Source organism: Oncorhynchus kisutch, linkage group LG8 (assembly GCF_002021735.2).
Source record: "Oncorhynchus kisutch isolate 150728-3 linkage group LG8, Okis_V2, whole genome shotgun sequence".
NCBI lineage: Eukaryota > Metazoa > Chordata > Actinopteri > Salmoniformes > Salmonidae > Oncorhynchus > Oncorhynchus kisutch.
The window spans coordinates 36,098,964-36,125,794 of record NC_034181.2 but is presented as its reverse complement, the minus strand read 5'-3'; the positions used below and the strand labels follow the sequence as shown (position 1 = coordinate 36,125,794).

At 42.6% G+C, this 26,831-nt stretch overlaps 3 protein-coding genes across 4 annotated transcripts in view; 1 reads left to right on the top strand and 2 right to left on the bottom strand.

Moving 5' to 3' along the window:
• LOC109895759 (uncharacterized) overlaps window positions 1-9,561 on the top strand; it is a 38,910-nt gene extending 29,349 nt beyond the window's left edge. Inside the window, exons 2-6 of the mRNA XM_031830235.1 lie at window positions 1,862-1,906; window positions 2,037-2,201; window positions 2,366-2,602; window positions 3,461-3,641; window positions 4,894-9,561. Coding sequence (XP_031686095.1) covers window positions 2,039-2,201; window positions 2,366-2,602; window positions 3,461-3,641; window positions 4,894-5,416 — 1,104 coding nt within the window. The 5' untranslated portion in view covers window positions 1,862-1,906; window positions 2,037-2,038 and the 3' untranslated portion in view covers window positions 5,417-9,561. The remainder of the gene's footprint in view (window positions 1-1,861; window positions 1,907-2,036; window positions 2,202-2,365; window positions 2,603-3,460; window positions 3,642-4,893) is intronic.
• Window positions 7,320-11,953, bottom strand: LOC109895761 (60S ribosomal protein L35). Its single transcript, XM_020489720.2, has 4 exons — window positions 11,838-11,953; window positions 11,150-11,286; window positions 9,561-9,642; window positions 7,320-7,508 (listed from the first exon to the last, which is right to left on the bottom strand). The coding sequence occupies exons 1-4, from the start codon at window positions 11,838-11,840 to the stop codon at window positions 7,359-7,361; spliced, it is 372 nt and encodes a 123-aa protein (XP_020345309.1). The 5' UTR covers window positions 11,841-11,953; the 3' UTR covers window positions 7,320-7,358.
• Window positions 11,954-12,137: 184 nt separating this feature from the next.
• Window positions 12,138-26,036, bottom strand: LOC109895758 (golgin subfamily A member 1). Of its 2 annotated transcripts, XM_020489717.2 has the most exons (24): window positions 25,797-25,998; window positions 25,003-25,316; window positions 22,846-22,936; window positions 22,103-22,177; window positions 21,317-21,414; window positions 21,204-21,236; window positions 20,979-21,107; window positions 20,542-20,711; window positions 20,275-20,386; window positions 20,028-20,111; window positions 19,675-19,800; window positions 18,044-18,139; window positions 17,816-17,911; window positions 17,603-17,698; window positions 17,272-17,403; window positions 16,815-16,910; window positions 16,598-16,687; window positions 16,277-16,379; window positions 15,992-16,152; window positions 15,686-15,844; window positions 15,496-15,555; window positions 15,154-15,378; window positions 14,952-15,038; window positions 12,138-14,058 (listed from the first exon to the last, which is right to left on the bottom strand). In XM_020489717.2, exons 2-24 carry the CDS (start codon window positions 25,129-25,131, stop codon window positions 13,978-13,980), a joined length of 2,529 nt encoding a protein of 842 aa, XP_020345306.1. In that variant the 5' UTR covers window positions 25,132-25,316; window positions 25,797-25,998; the 3' UTR covers window positions 12,138-13,977. The 2 variants fall into 2 exon arrangements, with proteins under 2 accessions (XP_020345306.1, XP_031686094.1); XM_031830234.1 differs by lacking the exon at window positions 22,103-22,177 and having other exon boundaries at window positions 12,805-14,058; window positions 25,797-26,036.
• Between the last annotated feature and the right edge of the window lie 795 nt (window positions 26,037-26,831).

The window sequence follows — 26,831 nt, the reverse complement described above, 5'->3', positions numbered from 1 at the left end:
AACTATATTCATTGGGTTTGGCTCATCGAACCCGTACTACAGCTGCTGCAGTCAGCCAACAATGATTTGCAATTTTCTGAAATTGCTGCTGGCCTGCTGCTGACGTCACTCACAATGCACTTTTGCAGCCAGGCACGAGTGTGTGACAGAGAAAATATTTGTTTGTGTCATTTAGAGGGAAAATGCGTGCATTTTAGTGTTTGTCACTTTTAAAAAGTTGCTAAAAGTTCCAAATACATTTTTAAAAGTAGCTACATTTGTTGCTAGGTGCTGTTTGAAAAAAAAGTTGCCAGAGTCGTCTGAAAACTTGCTAAAATTGGCATCACTGGTGACGTTGCAGGCTAAGCTCAGTGCTGCCCCCAAAAATGGAATGCCGACAGAGGTACTGCAGGCTTCCATTAGCTATTAAATTATCCTTCTAACTTCTTCTGTGTGCGATTTTAAAATAATCTGTTCAAGGACATACATCTGGTGTATTATTTTTTAATATACATGAAGACTGACCACATATATTAATATTAATATTAGATTGACCACAAATATATATATAATTTTTCCATTCCTATAATGGATCCTGTTTTGTGCAAACAATGCCCGCAGTACCGTGGTCGGCCTTGAACATCTGCGGCTTCAATGAGAGGGGGCAGTCTTTCTCCCCTGGTATAGAGGTGTTGGTTGTTTACCAACAACTGATGCCTGCACAACTATGGGGCAAAACAAACTGGGTTGGCTTAGATCAGCATGTCCAAAACATGGTCCTGGGGACCTCAAGGGGAACACGTTTTGGTTTTTGCTGCAGCACTACACAGCTGATTTCAAATAATCAAAGCTTGATGATTAATTAATTATTTGAATCAATTGTGTAGTGCTAGGGCAAAAACCAAAACGTGCACCCCTTGGCCGAGTTTGGGAAACGCTGGCTTAAGTTGCTTACAACATGTAAGCTATATTTTGTCTCCAAAGTTTATTGAAAACATAACTACATCTGCACAATGAGCACTTGTTTCCTCTCAAATACATCCATACAGTTGTTGGTTAGCTCACTAGCGCACTTTAGCCATATTAGCATTGACATGAAATCAGTCAAAACACCTCAAAACAAGACATGGTATCAAGAACAAGATAAAACGATCTGAAACACCCCATGATCTGAAACGATTCCCCACATTGCAGTTTCTTGTCACTCTTGCTAGCAATCTGGCTATCCAACAACATGCTGACTTCTGTCCCATAGAGGCACACAGATTGTTTTTGTGACATTGTCCGATACACAGTATTTATTTATTTTTTTACCCCCTTTTTTCTCCCCAATTACGTGGTTTCCAATTGGTGGTAGTTACAGTCTTGTCTCATCGCTGCAAGTCCCGTACGGACTCGGGAGAGGCGAAGGTCGAGCGCTGCCCCATGGGCCTCCCGGTCGCGAACCCAGAATCTCTGGTGGCACACCCAGGGGGCCACTGATACACAGTATTAACAGAAATCACTCTGCCATTTCCTGGTTCCTAAAATTCGAATAGTTTGCCCAATTTTTGTTTATATGACAAAACAAGCAAGTATCGTGTAGAGAATCATAGTACCATCTAAATCGCTGTGAAAAATATTTTCCATAACCAAAAGTATTGTATTTTCAGCTGTTTGAAGCTGGTGTACAAAAGTGAAAGATGCAAAAACGAAAGGATAGAAAGCATAGAAATAGTGCACATATAATAGATCTACCACTTCTTAGACTTGCTTGATAAATCTATAACACAACATTTCTATGTGAATTTGGTCAGGTCGCCCAAAAAGTTACATATTGTAGCTTTAATGTGAACATGCTTCTGTCTAATGCTCCATAATGATGTTTCCTCTTCTTTTGCAGATGTTTTGGTGATTTCAAGGATTGTGCTGCTTTATCTACTGTCCCGTGAGTCACAGCCAGCTGCACTCTAACTAACTGTACGCTTTTCATTTTAATTAGGAGCTTTCATTAAAAGAGCCCAAGAGAAAATGTGCAGTTCCTTCAGAGACCAAAGCCTGTTTCTATAAATCAATAGGGATGTTTCAGTCCAGAGGCCTCCGCATGGATCGAGGGCACTCTGCATGGTTTCCAAGGCCAAGATCCTGGTTACAAAGACCAACATCCTGTTTCCAGAGGCGATCCCTCAGAGCGTCAGCAGACCCCACCTCTTCAGATGATGTCTACATCAGTTGCCTTTACGGTGATACTCTAGCAATACCTAAATATCCACAGCAACAGAATCAGAAGACGCTATTCATTCTGATTCAATACCCATGCAGGGTATTGCTTTAAAGCAATACCAAAACTCTATTGCTGTTACTTTCATTAGAAGATCCTGTTCTAACTCTACCTGTGTTCTCTCAGCCCAGGGCTTCCGCTGCACTCTGCAGCAGAGGCCCAGCTGCAGCAGTGCCAGGTTGACTCCCAAGAGCAATGCCAGAGGAGCGGGAGGGAGGCCAGTGAGCAGTGCTCTGGGTAGACTGGAGAACAGCCCAGGGAGGGGGACCAGAGCCATGAGCAGACCAGTTACTGCACCCGGGGGAGGAGGAAGGCGCAGAGACCCGGGCCAGAGACCTGGAGCTCAAATCAGGGGCAGGACAGGTAAACACCCTTCTCTTAGTGGAAAATATCTAATATATTCCAACTGTCAAAGTCTTTGTTTCTTGATCTCCTAATTTTTCATATCCTGTTTATATTTTCGCTTGCTTACACAGTCCCTTAATCCACAAAGCTAACTTGGAAGGAACACTAGCTTTGCATGTAACAAACCAAACACAAATCAAAATCCCAATTACTACTGCTTAAATGGCTGACCCGACCTGTGCTGCAGCATCTGGTGCTAAACTGTGCTCATCACTGTCATAATGGGTGACTGAGGCTGCTGTTTACTCTTAGTGCTAACCATTGAAAAAGCCCTTTGATCAGAGTTCTCTAATTATGAGCCAACAGTAGAGCTATACACACAAGCTTCCATCTGCCTCATAAATTCCCATAAACATAACCAAATAACATGGAAAAACTAATCTTTTCCCTTTCTGACTTCAGGCTAAACAGCTGTGGTTTATTTTCGGTTGCCCAAATAAATAATCAATCAATTTTATTACCCGTTCGCATGAAATTTCCTCTCTGTGTGTTAGCTGCTGCTTTTATTAGTCACCTTTGAAATCCTTGATCGATAATGGTCACACACACACATACACACACATACACACACACACACACACACACACACACACACACACACACACACACACACACACAGTCTTAACACTGCTTTAAATGAAGTTGTGCTCAATCTCTCATATACTGACCATGTTCATTTCAAGACATTGTATTTGGGACATTAGCCAAGAATGTATATCAAACATCTGCAGCTGTAGTTTCAGAAGGTAGCTGTTGACACTCCAAAACCACATCTCTCACATTGACTGACTGACTTTGTTATATATTTCTTGTAAGAATGTCCCAGAGTGCCCTGCAACACCAAACATGACGACACACATAGACAGCAGCAGGACACGTGGAGGGGGAGGAGGCATTTCTCAACATCATCCACACTGCATCTTTATCTGCCTTCTTCATCATACTATGAGGATGAAGAACAGGAGATGGATATAGAGATAGAGAAGGAGGATGTGAGGTATGGTTTTATTTATGGGTGTTATACAGGTGTTATAATGTCATACATATAGTGCATTCGGAAAGTATTCAGGCCCCTTGACTTTTTCCACATTTTGTTACGTTACAGCCTTATTCTAAAATGGATAAATAGATTTTGTTCCCCATCATTTTACACACAATAACTCATAATGACAAAGCGAGAACAGGTTTTTAGAAACATTTCTGCAGCATTGAAGGTCCCCAAGAACAGTGGCCTCCGTCATTCTTAAAAAGGAAGACGTTTCGAACCACCAAGAATCAACTTAGAGCTGGCCGCCTGGCCAAACGGAGCAATCAGGGGAGAAGGGCCTTGGTCAGGGAGGTGGCCAAGAACCCGATGGTCATTCTTACAGAGCTCCAGATTTCCTCTGTGGAAATGGGAGAACCTTCCAGAAGGATAACCATCTCCGCAGCACTCTACCAATCAGGTAAAGTGGCCAGACAGAAGCCAATCCTCAGTAAAAGGCACATGACAGCCCGCTTGGAGTTTGCCAAAAGGCACCTGAAAGGACTCTCAGACCATGAGAAACATGATTCTCTGGTCTGATGAAACCAAGATGTAACTCTTTGGCCTGAATGCCAAGAGTCACGTCTGGAGGAAATCTGGCACCATGCCGTAGGGATGTTTTTCAGCAGCAGGGACTGGGAGACTAGTCAGGATCGAGGCAAAGATGAACGGAACAAAGTACAGAGAGATCCTTGATGAAAACCTGCTCAGAACCTCAGACTGGGGCGAAGGATCACCCTCCAACAGGACAATGACCCTAAGCACAGCCAAGACAACGCAACGCAGGAGTGGCTTCGAGACAAGTCTCTGAATGTCCTTGAGTGGCCCAGCCAGAGCCCGGACTTGAAGCCAATCAAACATCTCTGGAGAGACCTGAAAATTAGCTCTGCAGCGACGCTCCCAATCCAACCTGACAGAGCTTGAGAGGATCTGCAGAGAAGGGAGAAACTCCCCAAATACAGTTGTGCCAAGCCTGTAGCATCATACCCAAGACTTGAAGCTGTAAACGCTGCCAAAGGTGCTTCAACAAAGTACTGAGTAAAGGGTCTGAATACAGATTAAATTTGTATTTTTTTTATTTTATCTGGTGTAGAAATACAATAGCCACTGATCAAATTATGGCAGAGAAACACATATGGTGTGAAATTTAGAAGTACATTTTAACGTAGTGAGGCTAAACTTGTCACCTATTTCCTTTCTAATCATATACATCTATTTATCGCAGGCCAACAATAGAAAACAACGGCCTACAAGACACCACAGAAATGATCAGAACACCGACCCCTTCAGAAAATGTCACAATGCTGAACCCTACCAATAATACCAGTCTACAACAGGATCATAAAGAAACCATCCAAATACAAGAGTCCCCTACATTAAACCCCAGTCTACAGGGCCCCTCAGAGGATATCATCAGGCCACAGGTCCCTACAGAAGACCTCAACTCAATGGAGCCCACTGACAATACCAGGTTTCAGGGGATAACACATTACAGAACAACTGGCCTTGTGTTCCCAAAGCAGAGAGCTCATGGATATGACATGGAACAGCAACAGGAATGCAACCCTCTCCAGATAATGCCGGCAGCTGTTCAAGGGAGGGCCCCTACATCTGTTAGGCAGCATGTGAACAGACTCCCCAAAATAAAAACCACCAAGACCTTTGTGTGGGGCCTTTCTGGACCCCAGGAGATTAAGAGTGTGTTTGTTCTGCAGAGGCATATTGGCAGATACACAAATCAGACATGAGAACATTCATAATGCCATTCACATTGAATCCCATGTCAATCCATATCTTGGGTTTGTTGGGATATCTTACCTGCCAGTGAGACCCAATTCATATCCAAACATAAGAAATAGTCAGCTGAAAGGTTAGACCTTACAGGGGGAGCTGTGATTGTAAAAACACAATCTCACATAACCTGATCCAAGGAAATTCCAGAGGCAAAGATGATATTGTGATCTTACTTCCTGTTCAGAAAAGGCAAATATGTGTGTTGGTCTTTTTGGGTGAAAGAGAATGTGGTTTCCTAATGAAAAAGCATGTAAACATGCATGTATATTACACATTTAGCTCTGGGCTAAAAATACCTCATATGAGATATCAAAGTACACAGATGGGCTTTGTGTTCATGTCAAGACTGGGTTCTTCAATTGTCCAGATCATTTTAGACATAATAGCAATAACATTACACGAATGGTGCAGTGAATACAGAACTGAAATGAGAGACATAAGAAAATACAAATGCATGCCATGGAAAACAGCAAGCGGATGAGGAATTACAATATATTGTGTTCAGTCCCACTGTTTATGTGTGCGATGGTCAGCTGCTGAGACATTTCCCAGTCATAAGCAGAGCAGTGGAGAATTCTAGATAGACTACAGCCTGAGTGATGCCTATCCCCAGGACCCCATACTTCAGCTTTCCTTTAGTCCCATTACTTTATAAAATCAAAACCTTTCTGACCAACTCATTTGGCCCCATGACCAAAATAAATAAAACACAAATAACATTACCTTCGGTTAATACCTTACAGTAGGTTATGGAATATTTTGAAATCATTCTGCGTTGTTGGGAAGGGCCTATAAGTAAGCATTTCAGTGTTAGTCTACACCGGTTGTTTACAAAGCATATGACAAATAAACATTTGATTTTGATACATTTTGCCCCCTTGTGGTGAAAAAATGCATCCTATAGTCATAGACCAGGCTCCATTGAAGCCATACCATTTCAGTACTGCTGTTGATCAATGGCATTTGCCAAATACATCATACGACGTCATTGGTTGCAGCAGCCAGATTTCAATTAAACACTTGAAAAACACCATAGGCAGTGTTTTAACCAATGACAAACAAGCCCAATGAAGGCTGCGTCACATCCGGACGTGATTGGGTGTCCCATAGGGCGGCGAACAGTTGGCCCAGCGTCGTCGGGGTTTGGCCGTCATTGTAATAAGAATTTGTTCTTAACCGACTTGCCTAGTTAAAGGTAAATGAAAAAATAAAAATCCAACAAGTACATCCCTATAGTTTATGGGGTTGTGCTGCTGATGCTAATTAACTTTCCCACAATCACATATTTAATCAACCCTATAGTATTCTCTGAAGTCTGCACACCACATAATTGAGCATGGGTGGATTTGAGAGGGACCTCTAGGAAATGTAGTTCTCATTACTAATTTTGACATTGTTTGAGCTTTCTGTTTTACATTAGTTAGTTTCCAGGTGTTTTCCCTACCGTTCCTGAGTATTATGAGGATATTGCACACATACAATACAGATAAATGATGCATATGATAGGAAGTACAATACTTGTTTATATAGCCTTATGATTTTGTTAATTTAATCATCACTATGTACAACATTCAGTACCCATACACCCCATAGGTCTTTACTAGTTATTACATTCCTGCTATGAAATACAGTCTTCAGATCAGTATTTTAGCAAAGGCATTGAGGTTGTCCCAATTCCAACTAAGATACCTTTTTCTAAACACAGCAGAATCCTCAGCATACCATAATATCCCATATCAGTGCATATTAAGGATGCAAAATGTCTCACCAAATAATTATCCTGAAGATGTTTGCAATCAACACCCCATCTGTTCACATAGACCATTTTGAGTGACATCCCTTTACAGAAGACAACACTCTCTTTTTAGTCAATTTATTTGTACAAGACAAACGACCTTAAGCCTTGACAGCAAATTTGCGAATAGAATACAGGCGATCCTTTCTCTGCATCTTCTTCGTTCGGAGAGTCTCCTCATGCTTGTTGAGTCTCCTGCGGATGGCACGAGTCTTCCTGGGTCTCAGGTCCAAGGGCTTATATTTCTTACCCTGAAACATGACATTCACAGTCAAATTACAATAAACACTACATGGTCACTACATGTGATGTGTAATAAAAATAACCAGAACAAAACTCAAGATTAGGACTGCTGCTATTGCATTTTGCTTCAATTCTGGTCTTAAACTGGCCTTCAGCATTTAGCTGGGCTGTATAGTCAGGAGGCCTGGAATTTTGTGATTTTAGGGGCAGGGCCATTTGGCCTTCAAGAGGTGACCAATCTGCCAGGGCACCAAGGCCATTAACCAAAATATGCAATTAAATTGATGTGAAAAACAATAGTTATTCTGTTAAGAAAAACACAAATGTGTGTAAATGTAGACAAATAGCCTACATGTCGGAGTGTAGGTGATAACAGGCTGTAGCCAATGCACATAGGTTATGTGCAGACATGGAATCCCCTGAAAATACTTGACATATGTAGGATCATTATTAATATATAAAGGCTTGATTCTGTCCACATAATTGAGGCACTGTTCATTCAGCTAGTAACTCCTTGCAATTTTACCATAGTTTAAAACCTGGACATGTCATTTTATGAGGCATATCTTAATGTGTTCCGACCATAGGAATGCTAAGGGGACTCGTTTATAAACACTTCCTCATGTGCCATTGAAACCAGTATTTCTATTTTTTCTACTTTCTTTCTCCAGCAGCCAAAGACACAATCCTAGTCATTAACAACCTATGCTTGTTTTTGCATCTTTAGATCTTCCCTCTTTCTACAGTTAAGTATATTGTCATCTGTTATATGAAACTGCTCACTCTTATGTGAAGAAATAGCCTAATAGTTGATCAACATTTTAAGCTAAACGTTCTGAACTGTTGCATCAGCCTCATTGCTTTTAAAAAGTTTGATGTACAGTGGTTGTATTCATTTGGGATCTATTTTTTATTTTTTTACTTTTATTTAACTAGGCAAGTCAGTTATTAAGAACAAATTCTTATTTACATTGAAGGCCTAGGAACAGTGGGTTAACTGCCTTGTTTAGGGGCAGAACGAGGATTCGAACTAGAACATTTTCAGTTACTGGCCCAATGCTCTACCCACTAGGCTGCCTGCTGCCCCATCTATCGCGTCCCTCAACTGTCCCAGAGTATGGTTGGAATATTTATTTCTCTCACAGAAGAACAATCTGACCAATAGAATAGGTAAACTTCTGTACTATGGGGGATAGTAGATTGACATAGGCTAGTGCCTTTGTGGTTGCTTAATCATATTGTTGGTTGACAAAGTAAATATTCTATATGCCCATCAGAATTTGATAAGGACATGTGCTGTTTCATCCCTGATGTCGGTTTTCACTTACAGCGTACTTTGGAGCTGCGATGCCTGTGTGAAGGACTTGATCACGTGACGTGCATTGGTTAATAAGAATATAGATCTGAGAGCGCCATGCAAGTGAGGTGCTTCGGAGCACGGTGATAGGCAGCCGGGAGAAGGGAATAATTATTATTTTCAGCTCAAGTTCACTACGGCATGGATTTTTTAGGGGGCATTACGGCCACACAAGGGGACATCGACAGCCATGTGCCATCGGGAAATTCAAGGTCTGATAGTCAGGATTAGCACTCAACCTAGTTCTGAAATATTGAGCTTACATGGGTCACTTTACAAACTAATCTGCAGCAAGATTGACATTTAAGAAAAGAAGCCATAACCCACACCATGTACAGCAGATCACCAGCTGGGTGTCGACAAACGGTGGCAAGTCAACACGTCAAATCAGAAAATAAACCTAAAATGTTGGCAGATACTCCGTGGTCAGAGCCACCCGCTACTTTTAACCAGTCATCAGTTTTGTTAAACTAAAGTGTTGAATACATGTGGGTATGGGGCGGCAGGGTAGCCTGGTAACCAAAGGGTTGCAAGTTCAAATCCCCGAGCTGACAAGGTACAAATCTGTCGTTCTGCCCCTGAACAAGGCAGTTAAACCACTGTTCCTAGGCCGCCATTGAAACTAAGAATTTGTTCTTAACTGACTTGCCTAGTTAAATAAAGGAAAAAGAAATGAAAATAAGTGGAGGGTGGTTGCTCTTACCTTGTAGAACTTCCTCAGGTTCTCCTTCTGAGTCTGGTTGATGACAGTCAGAACACGGGCGATGGATTTGCGGACGACACAACTGGAGAGGAAACAGATTAAATATGGGTTTAGTAAAATGCTAAATTTGAGCAGAATTAGACATTTTGACCTACTGCATATAAACCCTGCATAACATTTTTATTTATTTCACCTTTATTTAACCAGGTAGGCAAGTTGAGAACAAGTTCTCATTTACAATTGCGACCTGGCCAAGATAAAGCAAAGCAGTTCAACACATACAACGACACAGAGCTACACATGGAGTAAAACAAACATACAGTCAATAATACAGTATAAACAAGTCTATATACGATGTGAGCAAATGAGGTGAGATAAGAGAGGTAAAGGCAAAAAAAAAGGCCATGGTGGCAAAGTAAATACAATATAGCAAGTAAAACACTGGAATGGTAGATTTGCAGTGGAAGAATGTGCAAAGTAGAAATAAAAATAAATCGGGAGCAAAGGAGCAAAATAAATAAATAAAATAAATACAGTAGGGAAAGAGGTAGTTGTTTGGGCTAAATTATAGGTGGGCTATGTACAGGTGCAGTAATCTGTGAGCTGCTCTGACAGTTGGTGCTTAAAGCTAGTGAGGGAGATAAGCGTTGCCAGTTTCAGAGATTTTTGTAGTTCGTTCCAGTCATTGGCAGCAGAGAACTGGAAGGAGAGGCGGCCAAAGGAAGAATTGGTTTTGGGGGTGACTAGAGAGATATACCTGCTGGAGCGTGTGCTACAGGTGGGAGATGATATGGTGACCACCGAGCTGAGATAAGGGGGGACTTTACCTAGCAGGGTCTTGTAGATGACATGGAGCCAGTGGTTTTGGCGACGAGTATGAAGCGAGGGCCAGCCAACGAGAGCGTACAGGTTGCAATGGTGGGTAGTATTGGGGCAATGGTGGGTAGTATTGGGGCTTTGGTGACAAAACGGATGCTGCACTGTGATAGACTGCATCCAATTTGTTGAGTAGGGTATTGGAGGCTATTTTGTAAATGACATCGCCGAAGTCGAGGATTGGTAGGATGGTCAGTTTTACAAGGGTATGTTTGGCAGCATGAGTGAAGGATGCTTTGTTGCGAAATAGGAAGCCAATTCTAGATTTAACTTTGGATTGGAGATGTTTGATATGGGTCTGGAAGGAGAGTTTACAGTCTAACCAGACACCTAAGTATTTGTAGTTGTCCACGTATTCTAAGTCAGAGCCGTCCAGAGTAGTGATGTTGGACAGGCGGGTAGGTGCAGGTAGCAATCGGTTGAAGAGCATGCATTTAGTTTTACTTGTATTTAAGAGCAATTGGAGGCCACGGAAGGAGAGTTGTATGGCATTGAAGCTTGCCTGGAGGGTTGTTAACACAGTGTCCAAAGAAGGGCCAGAAGTATATAGAATGGTGCCGTCTGCGTAGAGGTGGATCAGAGACTCACCAGCAGCAAGAGCGACATCATTGATGTATACAGAGAAGAGAGTCAGTCACTTATTCTTTCACCATAAACAGCCAACTCATGACAAGCTGACACTGCATAATCTCTGCAGTCCAAATAATACTCACATTTTAGAGAGCTTGGAGGCAGCTCCACCAGTAACCTTGGCTACGCGGAGCTGGGACAGCTCTACCTTCAGGTCATCCAGCTGCTTGAGCAGCTCCTCCTTTTTCTTGCCCCGCAGGTCTCTAGCCTTGATCTTGCCCTGTAAGATTTACAAAGAACGGAGATACAAGCTTTGAAAATCGATTTGGCCAACAGTTAACGAACTAGCTAACTTACCCATGCAACGTTAACGTTAGTTCGCGAAAGTAACGTACTGTCAACGTGGGCTGATAGCTAATGAATCTCGCTAGCTATTCTAATTGGCAACACATATCGAAATAATTAAGTTGATAAGTAGTGTAATAATTGATTGCTAACTGCCGTAGCTAGTTAGTAGGCCAACAACCATTCCATTTGGAAGTAGTTAGGAGACATGTTTGACAGCTAGCCAACGCGTAACTAGTTCGTTAACATTAGCCATCCATTTGCTAGTAGCTAACAAGCTTGCCAACGTTAGCTTAATAGCGTTCAGCTAGCTCGCGTTCGGTTTTTATGGTGACAAGCGACAAAAGAAGGGCCTTTCTCGAAATATCACAAACATATATGGCGAGATAAGATTCTCATCCTTATGGATGTTATCAAGTGTGGTCGTTTTATGTGGAATAGGCAGGACAATTTTCCCGAATTGAACGAAAGCCACGAGCCTCTCACCATGTTCGTCGACGCTGCCACAGGAAAAGAAAGAACGAAAACGTGTTGGCGCAGAAGCTATCTTCCGGTCGGAGGCGTCATTTTTGTTGCGCATGGGTGAAATGCCTACAGCACCACGGAGTGGATTCGGCTGGGAATTACTTTGTTCTGCTGCATCTCTGCTTTACTTAGAATCATTAAGATTTTACACTGTCCCGGAGAACAATTATGAAAACAAACCTTTATGTTCACAATATAAATTGAAACAAAAAAGTGTTTAGTTAAATGGTAGCGCTTGTTAAAATGCAAATGAAGAAAATCTGTAGTGATTTATTTTTATTTTTTTGTTAAAAACCAGAGTTGAACACATAGCGGAATCAAACAGAAGGTTAAAAAAAAGCATCATATTTTTGATATTGACCTTGCAGTACATTGATAAAGTGGAGTCATAGTCACCTGTGCTGTGATATCGTAGTTCTATGAAACTACTTCAGGCAGATTGCTTTCAAGCCCTCACTGGAGTCCATACAGAATTCTCAACTTGTGTGATATCAGTTACTATTCAATAACAGGTCACTGTTAATGAAGTGTGGTGTTTTGTCATTGAATGTAGATCATGTCCATTTTAAGAAAGTTTAAAGCCCAAAGGTTGACTGACTATAGAAACCTGATGAATGTGACCCAAAAAATGCTACAGTATTGTAATGTCACTAGACACATGGAGATTTCTCACTGCATGATATGGGAGTAGAATTAAGAGTGCAGATTGGTGTATTCCTGCCTTGCACCTGGTTCACATTCTGGTATAAGGCATGCATACAGTATTCACTGGTCTTTCCTCCAGTACAACATGAATGCCCTCTCATTGTAAGCTCATAAACAGGGTCACTTCTTGCAGGATGCCAATGAACAGTGAGACAGAGAGTCAAGCCAAGACTGGCAACATGGACAGACAGATACATGGTGAAAACAGAAGGTCAAACAAAAATCATTTACATCCAGTGATTTATAAAGTTCTCAATGAATATGTACAGTTTTCATTATATAAATAGGACATATGGAATGTCATTTACACAAACACAAGGCAGGTAAAGGTAGAGCACATCCTCCGATAATTCTTATTTAGATATCGTTCAATAATGATTTACTTAATCAACATTATATTAAGAGTCACTCCTCTCCTCTTTACATAACATTTTTTCCATTAATATCAATGCCATTGATGTATGGCTCTCACATCAAACCTCATTCTAACATGATACTTTTCTACATAAGCCCTCCCCCGTAATTAATATTTTTTATAGGAAAGAAGCAAATGAAAGACTGTTGTGAAGGGTCCTTCAGAAATCTTGGCGGTTATTAAATCTTAAGGTTATTATTATTATCATCATCATCATCATCATCATCATCATCATGTACTCCCAACAGAGACATTTGAACACAGAGACATAAATAAATCTTCTCAGTCAAACAGAGTCGTGACAGTCTGGTAGTTCTGACCCATCACACTCTTAACACATTGGCCAATTCCGTAAGACATACTTGTACTGTGTGCATCAAAGATCTCATGTTAAGTTACTCTTAAAAGGAGTACTTAGCGTTAGCGCAGTGACTGGAAGTTTATGGTAACTGCTAGCATGCTAGTAAATACCATATACTTCCAGTCATCGGCTAACGGTAGTTAGCATTGGCTCGCAAAACTACAGTACCGCTAACATCCTTCACACTGGATGAAGAGACAAACATGGTATCCATGAGTTCATCTGACTCTGGGGAAGAAGATAAATGCCAAAATCCCAAAGTATCCCTTGAAGGTTAACATTTATCAATGCATCAATACCATGTCTGCTTTGACCATTTTACTTGTAAAATAGAATCACCACCAACATTTTTTTTTTAAATGTTAATGACAAGACTGACTTTCCAAGTCATTGTGGAGCCCTTCTCTGTCCTCTTGAAGAGCAAGAACAATGTCCTTCTAAGGAGAGATTGAAGAGCTACATAGGAATCTGTCACGTCAGAAACCATTTTAAAGCTTAAGTAGTGTCCTCTTCACAATGTTCAGTTGGTTACCACAGTGATGGGAGGCATCATGCAAGGACATGATAAAAGTAATGTGTGTGTCTCTGTCCTCTCCACAATTCTTCCTCTCCCTGTCCACTCAGCTCCAGTGAGCAGGCGCCCCTGAAACTGTCGGCCGAACAATACCCTTTGGAGAAGGCTTGGATCCAAACCAGGACATCTGAAAAACACAGCAATGTTTTCCGATTATATCAAATGAAATACATGTAACACTGGACTATTACTATAGTTACAACTGGGGAAGGGCCGGGCGCTGGAAAAATAGGAGGAATTCATCTGGCAACTGGAGGGCTGCTGGGTTCACATCCTGAAGACATTCCCCTATTGTTGGGCCCTTGAGCAAGGCCCTTAACCCCACAACTAGCTCTCCATCCAGGGGTGCTGCATTGCAGCTTGACCCTGTGCTTGTCTCAACTGTATATGTGATGTGTGCTTGAAAGCAATGGTAGCCCAGACTGTTGTCTCTTTCCAATTTTATATGACACATGAATTGTCCATTTTTTATACTCTTCTATAAATTCCCTAGTCGCCAGTCTCTAATTAACTATATGCTTGCAACTGTTGCACACAGCAGGTGCCTTAAGTCTGTGTCTTCTTCATGTGTTTGTACAGCACTGATGAAGGCATAAGGCCCAAACATATTAGCACTTCCACCTTCTGTATTCTTCGAGAGCATGGATTCAATTAATTATTCAATTTTTCCATCTCGGCCTCCTTGGGTTTTTCCCTTTTCATGGTTTTGAGTGCGAGTACTTTTGGAACTCCACAGATATTTTCTCTCCCACTCACCGGCCGCCTTTTATTCTAGCCTGTGCACAAACCCTCATACTGGCTTTCTAGCCTCTAAAATAACAATCTTCCTCCGGATGCAGCTTAGGTATTCAAAAATAAACAACAAATAGCAAGTGCGTTTAATAAATGAGGCCGATTGAGAACAAAAAAAAAGTGTCATGGCCTATTTCATTTGATACACGCTGGCTGTGTTATGGCCATAACGCCCATTCATTTGACACAGAAGTTTCAGGGGACAGATGTCTGAAAGGAGAAAGTCACCTTGTACTCCAGTGTCTCTTTTAACATGTCCTCTTCCTCACCAGTGAAGTTCAGCAACACAGACACCGCTCTGATCAGCTGATAGGCCTATGAGACAGAACGAGAGGGGGACAGAGAGAGATTTAGACTTCAGCCAAGACCATAGACGTCCAATACTGAGGGGTCGAGCTACAATAACAGGGACCAGGTAGATTGCTCTCACCTCAGCCTCTCTGGACGACATAAATTTTAGCACCACGTGTTTGAGGTACTCGAAGTTGATCTCTCGTGAGTCATTGAGGTCAGAAGTGTTGGTGACAGTGGTGTTTGGGCCAGGGGCTGGGGATGCAGCGGGCTCTGTAAAGGTTCTGTCTAGCCTCTCCTGCCTCTCTCCTCTCCCTTCCTGGGCCCTTTCCTTCTCCTCTAACTCAGTTTCAGGTTTCAGCTTCTGCAACAGGAACACACAGGCACAAACAAAACTCAGCACACGGATCATATTCAATCAACGGAACAAAAAATGATTAGATTTAGATTGGATTCTCATACAAAAAAAAAAATGTCTCACCAGCTCCTTCTGCAAGGTCCTCTTCAGCTCGGCTAGCCTCTGCTGCAGCTGCTTAATGGTCTGTAAAGCAACAGGATTCCAATCAATAACAGCACACACAAATTAACCTGCTCCAGATATTTCAGACAAGGAGTAATTATCCAAACATGCCTGTGTGGTGATCATGGTTTTCGTTTGGTCCAGTACTGACCTTGTTCTTGTCACTAAGCTGCTGCTCCAGGTCTCTGTTGGCCTCCTGCATGTGGTCCAGGTCGTCCACGGTCACGGTCCCATTCTGGTCCGGTTCACACACCTCTGGAGTCTGCAGCTGCAACGTCAGGGTCTCCACCTCCACCTCCAGCTCAGACACCTGAGACACACACACACAGTCAGAAAACACATACAAAAAGTCCAATCTGTAATGACAGACTTGAGTTATGTACAGTATGGAAGCTAAGAAGGACATTAAGAACAGGTTTATAGTGTCTTAATGGCTGTGCCCGCTGTGTGTTCAGACCCGTGACTGGCAGGAGTCCAGATGCTCGTTCTGGGTGAGGAGCTCCTGCCTCAGGCTGACCAGCTGGCTGTCCTTCTCCTCCTCCCTCTCCTGGGCCCATGCCCGCAGCCTCTCCCCCTCCTCCTGCAGCTGGGACAGGGAGCTCTGGGCCGTCTGTAGCTCTGCAACACAAACACAGTAGAAGGGAGCATCAGACACCACACGGTATGAAGTCAACTTCCAAATTCACATAGCATGGGAGACAGAGGAAAAGTGCACCCGACAACAGAGAAATCAAGTGTTTACCATTGCGAAGTGTTTGGAGTTCCTCCTCTCTCTGCTTCAGCTGCTCAGTGACGTGGGCCAGTTCCTGCGATGTTGTTTGATGTGACGCCATCATCTGTCCTACCTGGAAAAGAAGACCGTGAACGTCCGATTTATTTATGAGCACAATCGACAAGCTGAATTCATGAATTTGAAAAACACATCACTCAAACTGCCCGAGTATGATTAAGCCAATAGCATTGGCAAGTTTAGGAAACCTCATTCCAACAGAGTGTAGAGAATATGGTTTGTTATTTAAAAGAGTACAGAAATGTATGATGTAAGTGTGATGTCTCTCCAGACCTGTAGTTGGAGCTCCTCCTTCTGCCTCCTGGTGTCCTCCAGAGCCATGGCTATCTCCACACTCACCGTCTGCCTGCTGCTCAGCTCTGACTGGGGTGACATACAGGGACATCATTGCATTTTTTTTTCTTCTTAAAACTCTTGTTTGTTTATCAGGAAATCCGTGACTTCCTGTTTTCAACTGACTGCCTAATATAAAGCAGGAAGTGTGTCTGACCCTAGCCTGCTCCAGCTCCTCTTCCCGTCTCCTCAGAGCCACGTCAGCTTCATCCCTCCCTCTCAGCAGACATCCTCTCACCGCCTCCAACTCACGCTGGGAAACACGAAACAGAGATGGGTGGGTGAGAGAGATGTGGGATAGGGACAGAGAAACACAGATAAAGGGATGTTAAAGAAAGAAAAGCAGAAAGAGGGTGTAGGAACACAGCCTTGTTTGAGTCCCGTTCCATGCCAGCCCTGTAGCCGAGATCAAATTACATGGCAACAGATTACCAATCCACCTAGACCAGTGGATAAACTGATCAAAATCTGCATCGAAATGATCAAATACCAAAGTGAAAATGTGCCTTAACAGTCAGGCAACAAAACTATGCAGCACATATCACTGAGAACAGTTCAGTGAACTAAAATGTCAACATCTACAGATCAAGTGAGAGCTGACAACTGTAACTCACAATCTTAGCTTGGGCAGAGGTCTGCTCGGTGTCTTTCTCTGTCTGCAGTGCAGTGAGCTGCTCCTCCAGCCGGCCTGCCCTCTCCTGGCCCTGCTGCTGCAGACTGACCCTCTCCACACTCCACTCTGCCTGCTGGGGGTGACCACAGGGGGAAAGGGCAGTCTCAGCATCACACATGCTTACATTAACTGTGTCCCTGGCTCCCATAGGATACATGAAGAAGTCTAATCAGTCTAAATAAGAGGTTCAACTGCATTTGCTCCAGCCTCAGCTTCAACTTCATTTACAGTGGTGGTAGAGCACCTTTCACCGTAATCAGACAAATATTTACCAGTTTGTCCAGAAGTGCTTGCTTGTCAGTGATCTGCTGCTCAGTGTTCTTGAGCCTCTCGTTGCTCTCCTGCACCTGCTGTTCCAGACCTGCAATCTGTAAGACAGAGAGCAACATGGGGCCGTGTGTGAGAGCACAAGAAGAAAGACTGAAGAGAGAGCACAGGTCTGAAATGCTTACATCCTTCTCTCCCACCAGTGCCTGTTCTCTTACCTGTTCGTCCGTTCTCTCTCTGTAGTTCTTGGAAGAGTCGTCTTTGTGCCGTAGCAGGTTCTGTAGTTCAGTTACATGGTGGTTGATTCTGGATATCTGGGAGAGTAAAGATACAATATGCTTACCAGATGTGTTCACACAATTGTTCATTTGTTGCTGCTATGCAATGGAGCATCTAAGCCAGTTGCATGTGAAGTAGTATATCATTGTGATGAAGAGGCTGTTTACCTGAGTCTCCAGTGAGCTAACCGTGTCCGCATGGTTGGTGCGTGCCTGCAGCAGCTCCACTCTCGTGTCCTCCAGCGTCTGCTCCAGAGTGGACTTCTACATATTACCACACAGGGGGGGGGGGGGAATTGCTCAACACTTGAACTGACCATCTGCACGGACTCTCTGCACCTTAGCACACATGCACTCACTCACACACCCATATGTACAAACATACTCACGCTGCATACACACCACGACTGCTCCTATTGGACTTTATTTATTATTGCTAAAAATATCTCCATATCCCACTTCCCCGGCACACGTGTAAATATTATACTTTACATTTGTTTGAGTGCCTTCCTTGTATTTATACTTTTGCTAAATGTTTATTCTATTGTTACTCCATTAACCCTTTACACTCGTACCCGTATGTATACAGGTTGAAAATGGCAGATTTGGACACTGATAAGCGGCTAAATTGGAACGAAGTGGCTGAACAGTAAGATGCTATAAATGATGTCAGATCTCAGGCTCTGTGCTTCACAGCGCTGTCTGCGTTTTGACTGACAGCTGTTCTGAACTTGAGCACCGAATGGGACCAGTAGTTGCCTCCATCCCTCACGCTAATTGGGCAACTGGAAGAAATTGGCTGCAGAACACGCACCTAAATGCACTCACAATTCCTTTCTATGATCATCAGAATGATGATCTGTTTCTCTGAATTGCCTTGTGGAAGCCCAACTAAGTTCGTATTTTAGAACTTTGCTAGTCGTGTTGGCAATAGAGCAACCTTCCAAATGATGCCCACCTGACAAAGAATACAATTTATAATGGACCGTTTTGGGATTTCGTAAGCAGTAATTGTGTGAGGCGGGGCTGCAGGGCTGTGTTCAAAACAACTCCAAGTGTGTTCGCTCTAGTTCCTCAACGCCACAGCTAGGAGAGCTCTAAAAACACCTTTATAGTTGAAGACTCTTCTTCGAGTCATCAAAGTACATGGAAGTGACTTAGGAACTGTGCACACTTTGGAGACAGCAGTTAGTCCTCTCAGTCAAACCCTTGTTATTATTTTGTCTTATGTTGCACCTACACCACATTCTTATGTTACTACAATTTATCCAGAATATTTTAAGATTTGCTTATCAACAAACGTGGCAGAAAGTACAGTAAATGTAAAATGCACAAAATCAACAGTGCAATGTGTCGTGTCAGGTGTACTGCTGTATCCTGAACTTTGGTCTAATAATTTCCCCATAATCTTCTAACTGCTCTCTTTCAATTGCTACTGTGCTTATGCATTTCATATTTCCTCTGTAAGAAACATCTCAATTTAGTCCTATCCATATAGGCCAAGGGTTAAGCTTCTATTTGTGTTCATTATTTGTCCGATTCTTATGGTTGTCGTACTGTTGAAAGGTGAACCTGCAAGTAAGCATTTCATTGTACACCATGTGTTTCTGTCCACATGACTAATAAACTTGACTTGAAATGCATCACCATTCAAATCTAATTTTATTCGTCACCTACTTCGTAAACAACAGATGTGGATTAACAGTGAAATGCTTACTTACAGTTCTCTATGGTCTTTTCCTTATACCAATTCCACAGGAGTCCCTCTGTCTTTAGGATTAGCTGACTGTTGTAGTTACCTCTTTGAGCAGCTCCTGGAGGAGCTCGTCTTCACTCAGGTTGCCCTGCAGACGTCTCTCCAGAGAGGAGACCTTCTCCTGCAGGTCCAGCAGCACACGCTCCCTGTCCTCATCAGTCACTGCTGCCTGGGGACCACAACAGGGAGAGAGAGGGATGGGTCAATTACAGAGCACACTGGGGGAGGAGGAGGGGTTAGATATGGGCAATTCCATGGTAACGGAAATACGCTGACACTTCGATTTTTCACTTTAAAATGTATGCCAAACAAAAACATTTACTGGAAAAAAATGCAGATTTGGAAAACAGATATGGAATTGCCCATATAAGGAGTTACATTGTGATCTGGTCTTACCTTGTGTTGCTGCAGCTTCAGGGCATTGTAATCAGTTTGTAAGGTATAGAGAGACTTCTCTACAGCTGCTTCAGCGCTCCGCGACTGAGAACACACACACAGAGAGATTGCAACATTGTGAATAATTTTATAAACTGTTATCATCATATTTATCTAACTGTATTCATATGCTGTCATTACAGATATGTACCACTTCAACACAGTGAAAGGATTTTTCAAGGAAGAATCTATGGGTTAGAGGACTAACCTTCTGGAAGTCCTCAGACACCTGTTGGATGACCTTCTGCAGGTTCTGGCCTCTGCCCTCCAGCTCAGCGATCTTCTTCTCCGCCTTCTCCTTGACCTCCAGCAGCTCCTTTCTTAAATGAGACCACACACACACAACCCTATACTGTTAGACAACAACCAAATCCTCAGGCAACCCAGAAGAAAACAGGCAATCTCTCCCTTATACAACTTTTTTTTAAAGAATTTAGGGGAGCAAGATCTTGCAATCACTGTGTCCTGTCCTAACCTTTCGATCTCCAGCTCGGTGATGAGCCTGCAACTTTCCTGATGCTCCTCTCCCAGAGCCCGCAGCTTCTCCTGGGCTTCGGACAAACCCTTCTTGGCCGTCTGCAGCTCGGTCTCCTTCTGCTGGAGCTCTCGCTCCCGCAGGCCCTGCTGCTCCTCCTTCCTCAGTAACTACCAGAACGAAACAGGAGACACCACAGAAAGGACGTCACTAAAACAAATGTTTAACTACTATTATTGTCTAGGGTAATAGGAACACTTTTTTCTCCCACCAAAGTGCTGTTTAACCAAGGTGGATGGCTACCGACATAGCTATAGCTTGGATCAGAATAGACAGACAGATAAAGCATAAAACTACCATATGTTTTGAATTGCCTCCTATATGCCACGTGGTGGGTTAGAGTTAGACAGTAGGACCTTGTTGTCAGTAGTGCGTACCATGTGTTTGACTTTGGCGAGCTCCTGCTGCTGGAAGCCATCCAGCTCATCCAGGTCATCCCTCTTCTGGAACAGAGTAAGGCTCTGCTCCATCATCTCATCTAGCCGCACAGACAGAGATGCCTTCTCCTGAGGGGCCCCAGACAGAAGAGAGCTCTCATCTACACAGGCAATGACTGACTGGCTGAATGAGAACCTAGAATATTAGTTAGATGTTAGGAGTACCTGCTCCAGCGTAGACATCCTTTCCATCCATTCCTACAGACAAAGACAGGAATTAATCGAACTATAAACACACACAAACGTATGCCTCGTGGTGCAAAGGATATGATGCTCACCTGATCTTTCTTGTCCAGGGCCAAAGCCATGCCTTCGGCCATTTTGGCTCTATTGGTCTGGTGAGTCTCATTCTGGTCCTGCAGTTTCCTCATGGAGGCTGCATAGTAAAAGAGAGAGAAAGAGGGGAGAGAGAGAGAGAATGAGCAATAGAACTGGCTAGCCAAAGATGGCTCAATTGAAACAGCAGGTTGTAGATTTGTCAGTGGTTAGTAGCTGCTAGCTTTGAAAGGGTGAGAGTAATATTGACCATAGAATGTGTCCAGTAAGCAAAAGCTAGGTGTTTCCCAGAAGCAGGCAAGCAGTGCATCTAACCATGGCCAACACAGATGTCCCAAATTGACTTATTTGTATAGATGTTTATTGTTATTGGTTACATTAGTACATTGGTGTTTGTTATAACATTGATTATTATTAAAAAGGGGAAGTAATAGACATTTACATACTGATAAAACTTCCACTGTTTTATATGGTCTCACATAATTGTCATAGCAGAAATACTTACCTACTTCCAAACAGTGCCACAAACATTTAAAAACAATTATATGTCAACAAGCATGTAAGTCCCTTGTTTCAACTATATATATATATATATATATATATTATACATTATAATATTATTATTATTTTTTTATATGGAAACCTATAGACGTGACAGCATATGATTCTGAACCCCTCCTTGATCGATTGACGGTGCGTTGGGTGACCATTACCACAGCCAGCAGACAAACAAATGAGAGAAAGAAAGAACGCAAAATGGGAGGAGATTGGAGAATAAAGGTACGTACAATCCTGATGTTTTTCTAATGCAATTTCAAGCTTGTCCTTGGTCTTCTGCATAAGTCGGAGCTGCTCAGCGTAGTCTAGAGGCGGGAGGTGTGGTGATGGAACACCAACAGCACATAAAACAAACACGTACACACACAGGAAAGGGGGGCAGGTGGATGAGGGTAAAAGCCATGGGGAGGAGGAGGAATAAAATAAAAACATGATTGAGAAAATAAAAATGGAAGAAAAAAAACAATGATTTTCTTAGATGAGAAAACCATCCTGGTTAAGAGGCTGCGTGAAGATGTGCAACCTTTAACCTTTTCTAAGGGGTCACACACACCACCTCTAAGGGAGGAGTAGCTATCACACTAATCTGGGAGAAAAAAAACACACAGAACCTAAAAGGTAGACTAAATGCCATGGCATTTGCTCTTAATGTTCACCAGATGGAAATGTGGTAAATAATAAAGAAACATTGTAAAAGATACCATATCGGCGGTGTTAAGTTCAAAAGCCATGAGGTCGAGACTGAAGCCAGACACCCGTTGGTTATGTGACCTTTCACCTGAGCGTACTGCTCTTGGTAAAAGCTGTCTCTAAGTACACTAGACACAGATCTAGAATCAGCTTACCCACCACCAAACCTAACCTTAATTGTTGTTGGGGTAAACACAAAACTAACCTTAGATGAGTGTCTAGGCCTGGGTGCAACCACCTCATCCTACTCTGATTAAACTGGTTCCATACAGACACGTCTTACCTGATAGTTTGGCCTCCAGCTTGCGAATCTGATCATTCCTCCTGAGGATCTGGGAAGAGAGGTCGTCCCTGGAGCTACTGCCATCAGAGGCCTGGAGGTCAACACAAACACAGAGAATAGAGGGGTTCCTCATCAGCACAGCAGGTCACACTGGAGCTTCCATGGTTATGTGGCAGCAGGTACTAGAAACATATGTTGTGGATGTTGAAGAGTCTATGAAATATCCCACTTACAAGATATATCAAAACGATATTTCATATCAGAGGTACCCAACTCATGTCTATGAGTGTGTTTAGGGCAATTCCATGGTAACAGAATGATGCCGAGACTCAATTACAATTAAAAAACAATTACTTCAAATTTAAACAAACCATGCAACTCTATGCACAAGGACTATTTTTAACAATTTCCAGTGAAATTTTACAAAATCACATTTTACTCGGAGAACAGTGCAGATGCAAACCGTCATTGTTACCAAACTTTGCATTTGCACTGCTCTTCGTGTAAATGTGTTGTTGTTCAATTTTCGGTGGAAATGGCCCTTTACCTAAATTTGATGTCATCCTGATTTCACTTCACTACAAATTTGATGAGGGATAGCGTACCAGTTGATTTGATCTCACTGCCAGTCAATGACTTAAATAATTCAAAACGGTGCAAACGAGAAAGGAAAGACATCAGCCCCAAGACACTGGATCTGGCGAACACTGTAAAATCAGCCACTCCATTCATAGTGTCAAACATGGAGGGGGGGAGGGCAGAAAATACCAACTGAACAGATCAACAGTTCTGATGCTTTTCCAATAACATCAACACAATGCAGTATCTAATGATATTCTGATATTATATCAGGTCTAAAACAGCAGTGCAATAACACCATCACATTGACTACTAACTAGCCTCAAAGATTTAAGCGGAATTGTCTCAACATACAGTATGTTAAGCTACCTTCTCCAAAAGAGAAAAGGACCATTGTGTGTGTTTGTTCTAGTGCCTACTTGTCATGTGTGGTCAAGTGAACAGAGCAGGGCAGATCTGACACCTGAGCTGGAGCTTCATGTTACACAGGTTTGTGCCTTAAGACTCAACAATGCATTAAAGGCATAGTTTGGGATTTTGGCAATGACTTTTTATGCATCTGCCTCCGGTATGAAGAAAGTTGAGTTTTGCTAGCTATGGCTAACTAATGTTAGCACAATGACAAAGTCTACAGGAACAGCTAGCATGCTTGCTGTTTCCATAGACTTCCAGTCATTGCACTTAAACTAGTTAGCAATTGCGCTAACGCTAGTTAGCAACTTCCTTCAAACTGCATGCAGAGACATAAAAATGATGTTTAAGACATCATCTGACTCTGGGTAAGTAAAGAACGGGCCTCATTGACGAATCCTGAACTATCCCTTTAACCTGCTCTACAATGGGGAATTTTTCTGAATTAATGTCATCATTGACAAAAGAGTGGTGGTATCGTACATTTACACACTTGACCATGGAATCCACTGGCTTCTGGATGCCAATCTCCAGACACACCTAACCATATAACAACAGGCTAGCTGACTCACTGACCCAAATCATAATCCAAGAGACACTGTCGACTTGTATATAAAAAAGACAATTACACCAAACTTCAAATTGCAGCAAATTGCTTCATTGCTCTTTCCCTGTAACTATTGTATATTAGGCCTACTTTTTTGCTGATATTCATAAAGCCAATAGTGAATGCAGCAATGTTGACATCACGGTGCAGGGGCGTTCTGATATGCTGCATGTAAATGGTGGTGAATTACATCATCATGACAGTCCCTGGGGCTCTTATCTGGCCACAGAGTGAAACACTAATGGAGGACCTGGGCCATTACGGTCAGGTAGGGGCCACAGAATCTCTCAAAACACTGAGAAAGCCTATCCTGTCATAGATCAGTTGTGTTGAATTGAAAGAGCGTAAAGGATATAAATTACCTTTGTTTTCATTTCATATGTGCAAAACTAAAGCCTATTGAAATTAGAGGACAGAAGCCATCTTTTTTTCCTTGATGTCTTCCTTTTGGAATAGCCTGGGTAACCTTGTTTCGTGTCATACGACCAACTACTCTTCGTGGGTTCAAAAGATGACTGGCATGGACTGTGTGACAGTGAGGTAACAATACTGGTGCTTACAAAATCATCCCCGGAGTCTGCTCCCACTGACGTAATGGACTCTTTGCTGCAGGAGCGAGGCATACGGACTCCGGTCCGGGGAGCTGTGGCAGCCTCCTCAGCAATCTTTTTTTTCAATTTGGCAAACATCTCCACCTTGCCTTAGAGTTTCTTTACCCAAGTGTACTGCCTGCTACTAGTTCTCTCCCCAAAAGCTACACAATGCAAGTGCTCTGTCACTCAGGCTGTGGTCGTTCAGGGTCCCAGAACAGCTGTATTCCAGTGTAGCCTCCTCTCACGGGCAGGGGAACTGTCATTGTCATTCCTCTTTCAATCTGAAATGGACAACAGAGAGTGAGTCATGGCAATCAGCACGAAAACTATTAGATGCAGAATGTGCTAGTCTGTAGCTACCTTATACGTCGTTTTGGCCTTATGATTTGTCATGTCACCAGACTAGTTGACAGCAGGTTTAGCTAGCAGGTTTACGAAGACATACATATGAAGAGGCTAATGATATTTCAGTTGGATGACAAAAAATTTGCTAGCTAGCTACTCAGTATTGGCAATGGTAGCTGCCTGTTTGCTTGCTTTCGTTAGCAGTTTCCGAATAATTCGTTACCATTCCGTAAAAAGCCCAACATTTCGAGATTTAAGAAATCCGTTGGTCCCAGCTAACTGTTCACGGCTGTTTGATCATGAATTCCAGGAAAAGACAGATGATTTCAACAAATGCTGGTTATCAGCTAGCTCCCTAGCTAGCTATTGTTATCCTAGCTAGCGAACTTAGCCAGCTGATCAAGGGAATCTCTTACCGTATGAACTCCGACAAAGTCACACATTCCCAGAGAAGCCCATTGTGTTTAACGTATTCTCTGCGACGAGTAACAACTCTACAGTTTCCCAATATAATACATCTACAAATATACTGCTTTACGACAAATGTGTTACTATGTCTGGACTCTATTTTGGCTAGCTCTCTTACATCAACACGTAATATGCTAGTACACTCTGCGTCCGTGTTCATTGGACAAATCTAAAAGGGTGTGGAAAGGGATTCGCTCTACTTCATGTCAGTCAACAAAAACAATATGCTGGAACCTGGAGGTCATAAAATGCATTGATTATACACTACGTGGCCAAATGTATGTGGACACTTCTTCAAATTAGTGGATTCAGCTATTTCAGCCACACCCGTTGTTGACAGGTGTATACAATCGAGCACACAACCATGCAATCTCCATAGACAAAACATTGGAGTAGAATGGCCCGTACTGAAGAGCTCAGTGACTTTCAAAGTGGTACCATCATAGGGTGCCACCTTTCCAACAAGTCAGTTCATCAAATTTCTGCCCTGGTAGAGCTGCCCTGGTCAACTGTAAGTGCTGTTATTGTGGAGTGTAAACGTCTAATAGCAACAATGGCTCAGCCGCGAAGTGGTAGGTCACACAAGCTCATAGAACGGGTCAGGCAAGTGCTGAAGCTTGAAAGCACATAAAAATGGTCTGTATTTAAACCAAATACTTTTAGACTTTTACTCAAGTAGAAGTGTATTGGGTGATTTTTACTTGAGTCATTTTCTAGTAAGGTATCTTTACTTTTACTTAAGTATGACAATTTGGTACTTTTTTCATCAATGGGATAAATTGGAACGCCGACTGCGAGCCAGGCCTAATCGCCCAACATCAGTGCCCGACCTCACTAATGCTCTTGTGGCTGAATGGAAGCAAGTCCCCGTAGCAATGTTCCAACATCTAGTGGAAAGCCTTACCAGAAGAGTGGAGGCTGTTATAGCAGCAAAGGGGGGGACCAACTCCATATTAATGTCCATGATTTTGGAATGAGATGTT

Coding starts and splice junctions, on each gene's coding strand:
- LOC109895761 (XM_020489720.2), bottom strand. Junction 9,643..11,149: donor GCCTCCAAGCTCTCTAAAAT/GTGAGTATTATT, acceptor TTTCCTCTCCAG/TTGTGTCGTCCGCAAATCCA. Junction 7,509..9,560: donor ACCTGAGGAAGTTCTACAAG/GTAAGAGCAACC, acceptor GTCATGTTTCAG/GGTAAGAAATATAAGCCCTT.
- LOC109895758 (XM_020489717.2), bottom strand. CDS start 25,131: ATGTTTGCCAAATTGAAAAAAAAGATTGCTGAGGAGGCTGCCACAGCT. Junction 20,387..20,541: donor ACCGAGCTGGAGATCGAAAG/GTTAGGACAGGA, acceptor GTCTCATTTAAG/AAAGGAGCTGCTGGAGGTCA. Junction 16,153..16,276: donor ACTCCAAACACTTCGCAATG/GTAAACACTTGA, acceptor TTTGTGTTGCAG/AGCTACAGACGGCCCAGAGC.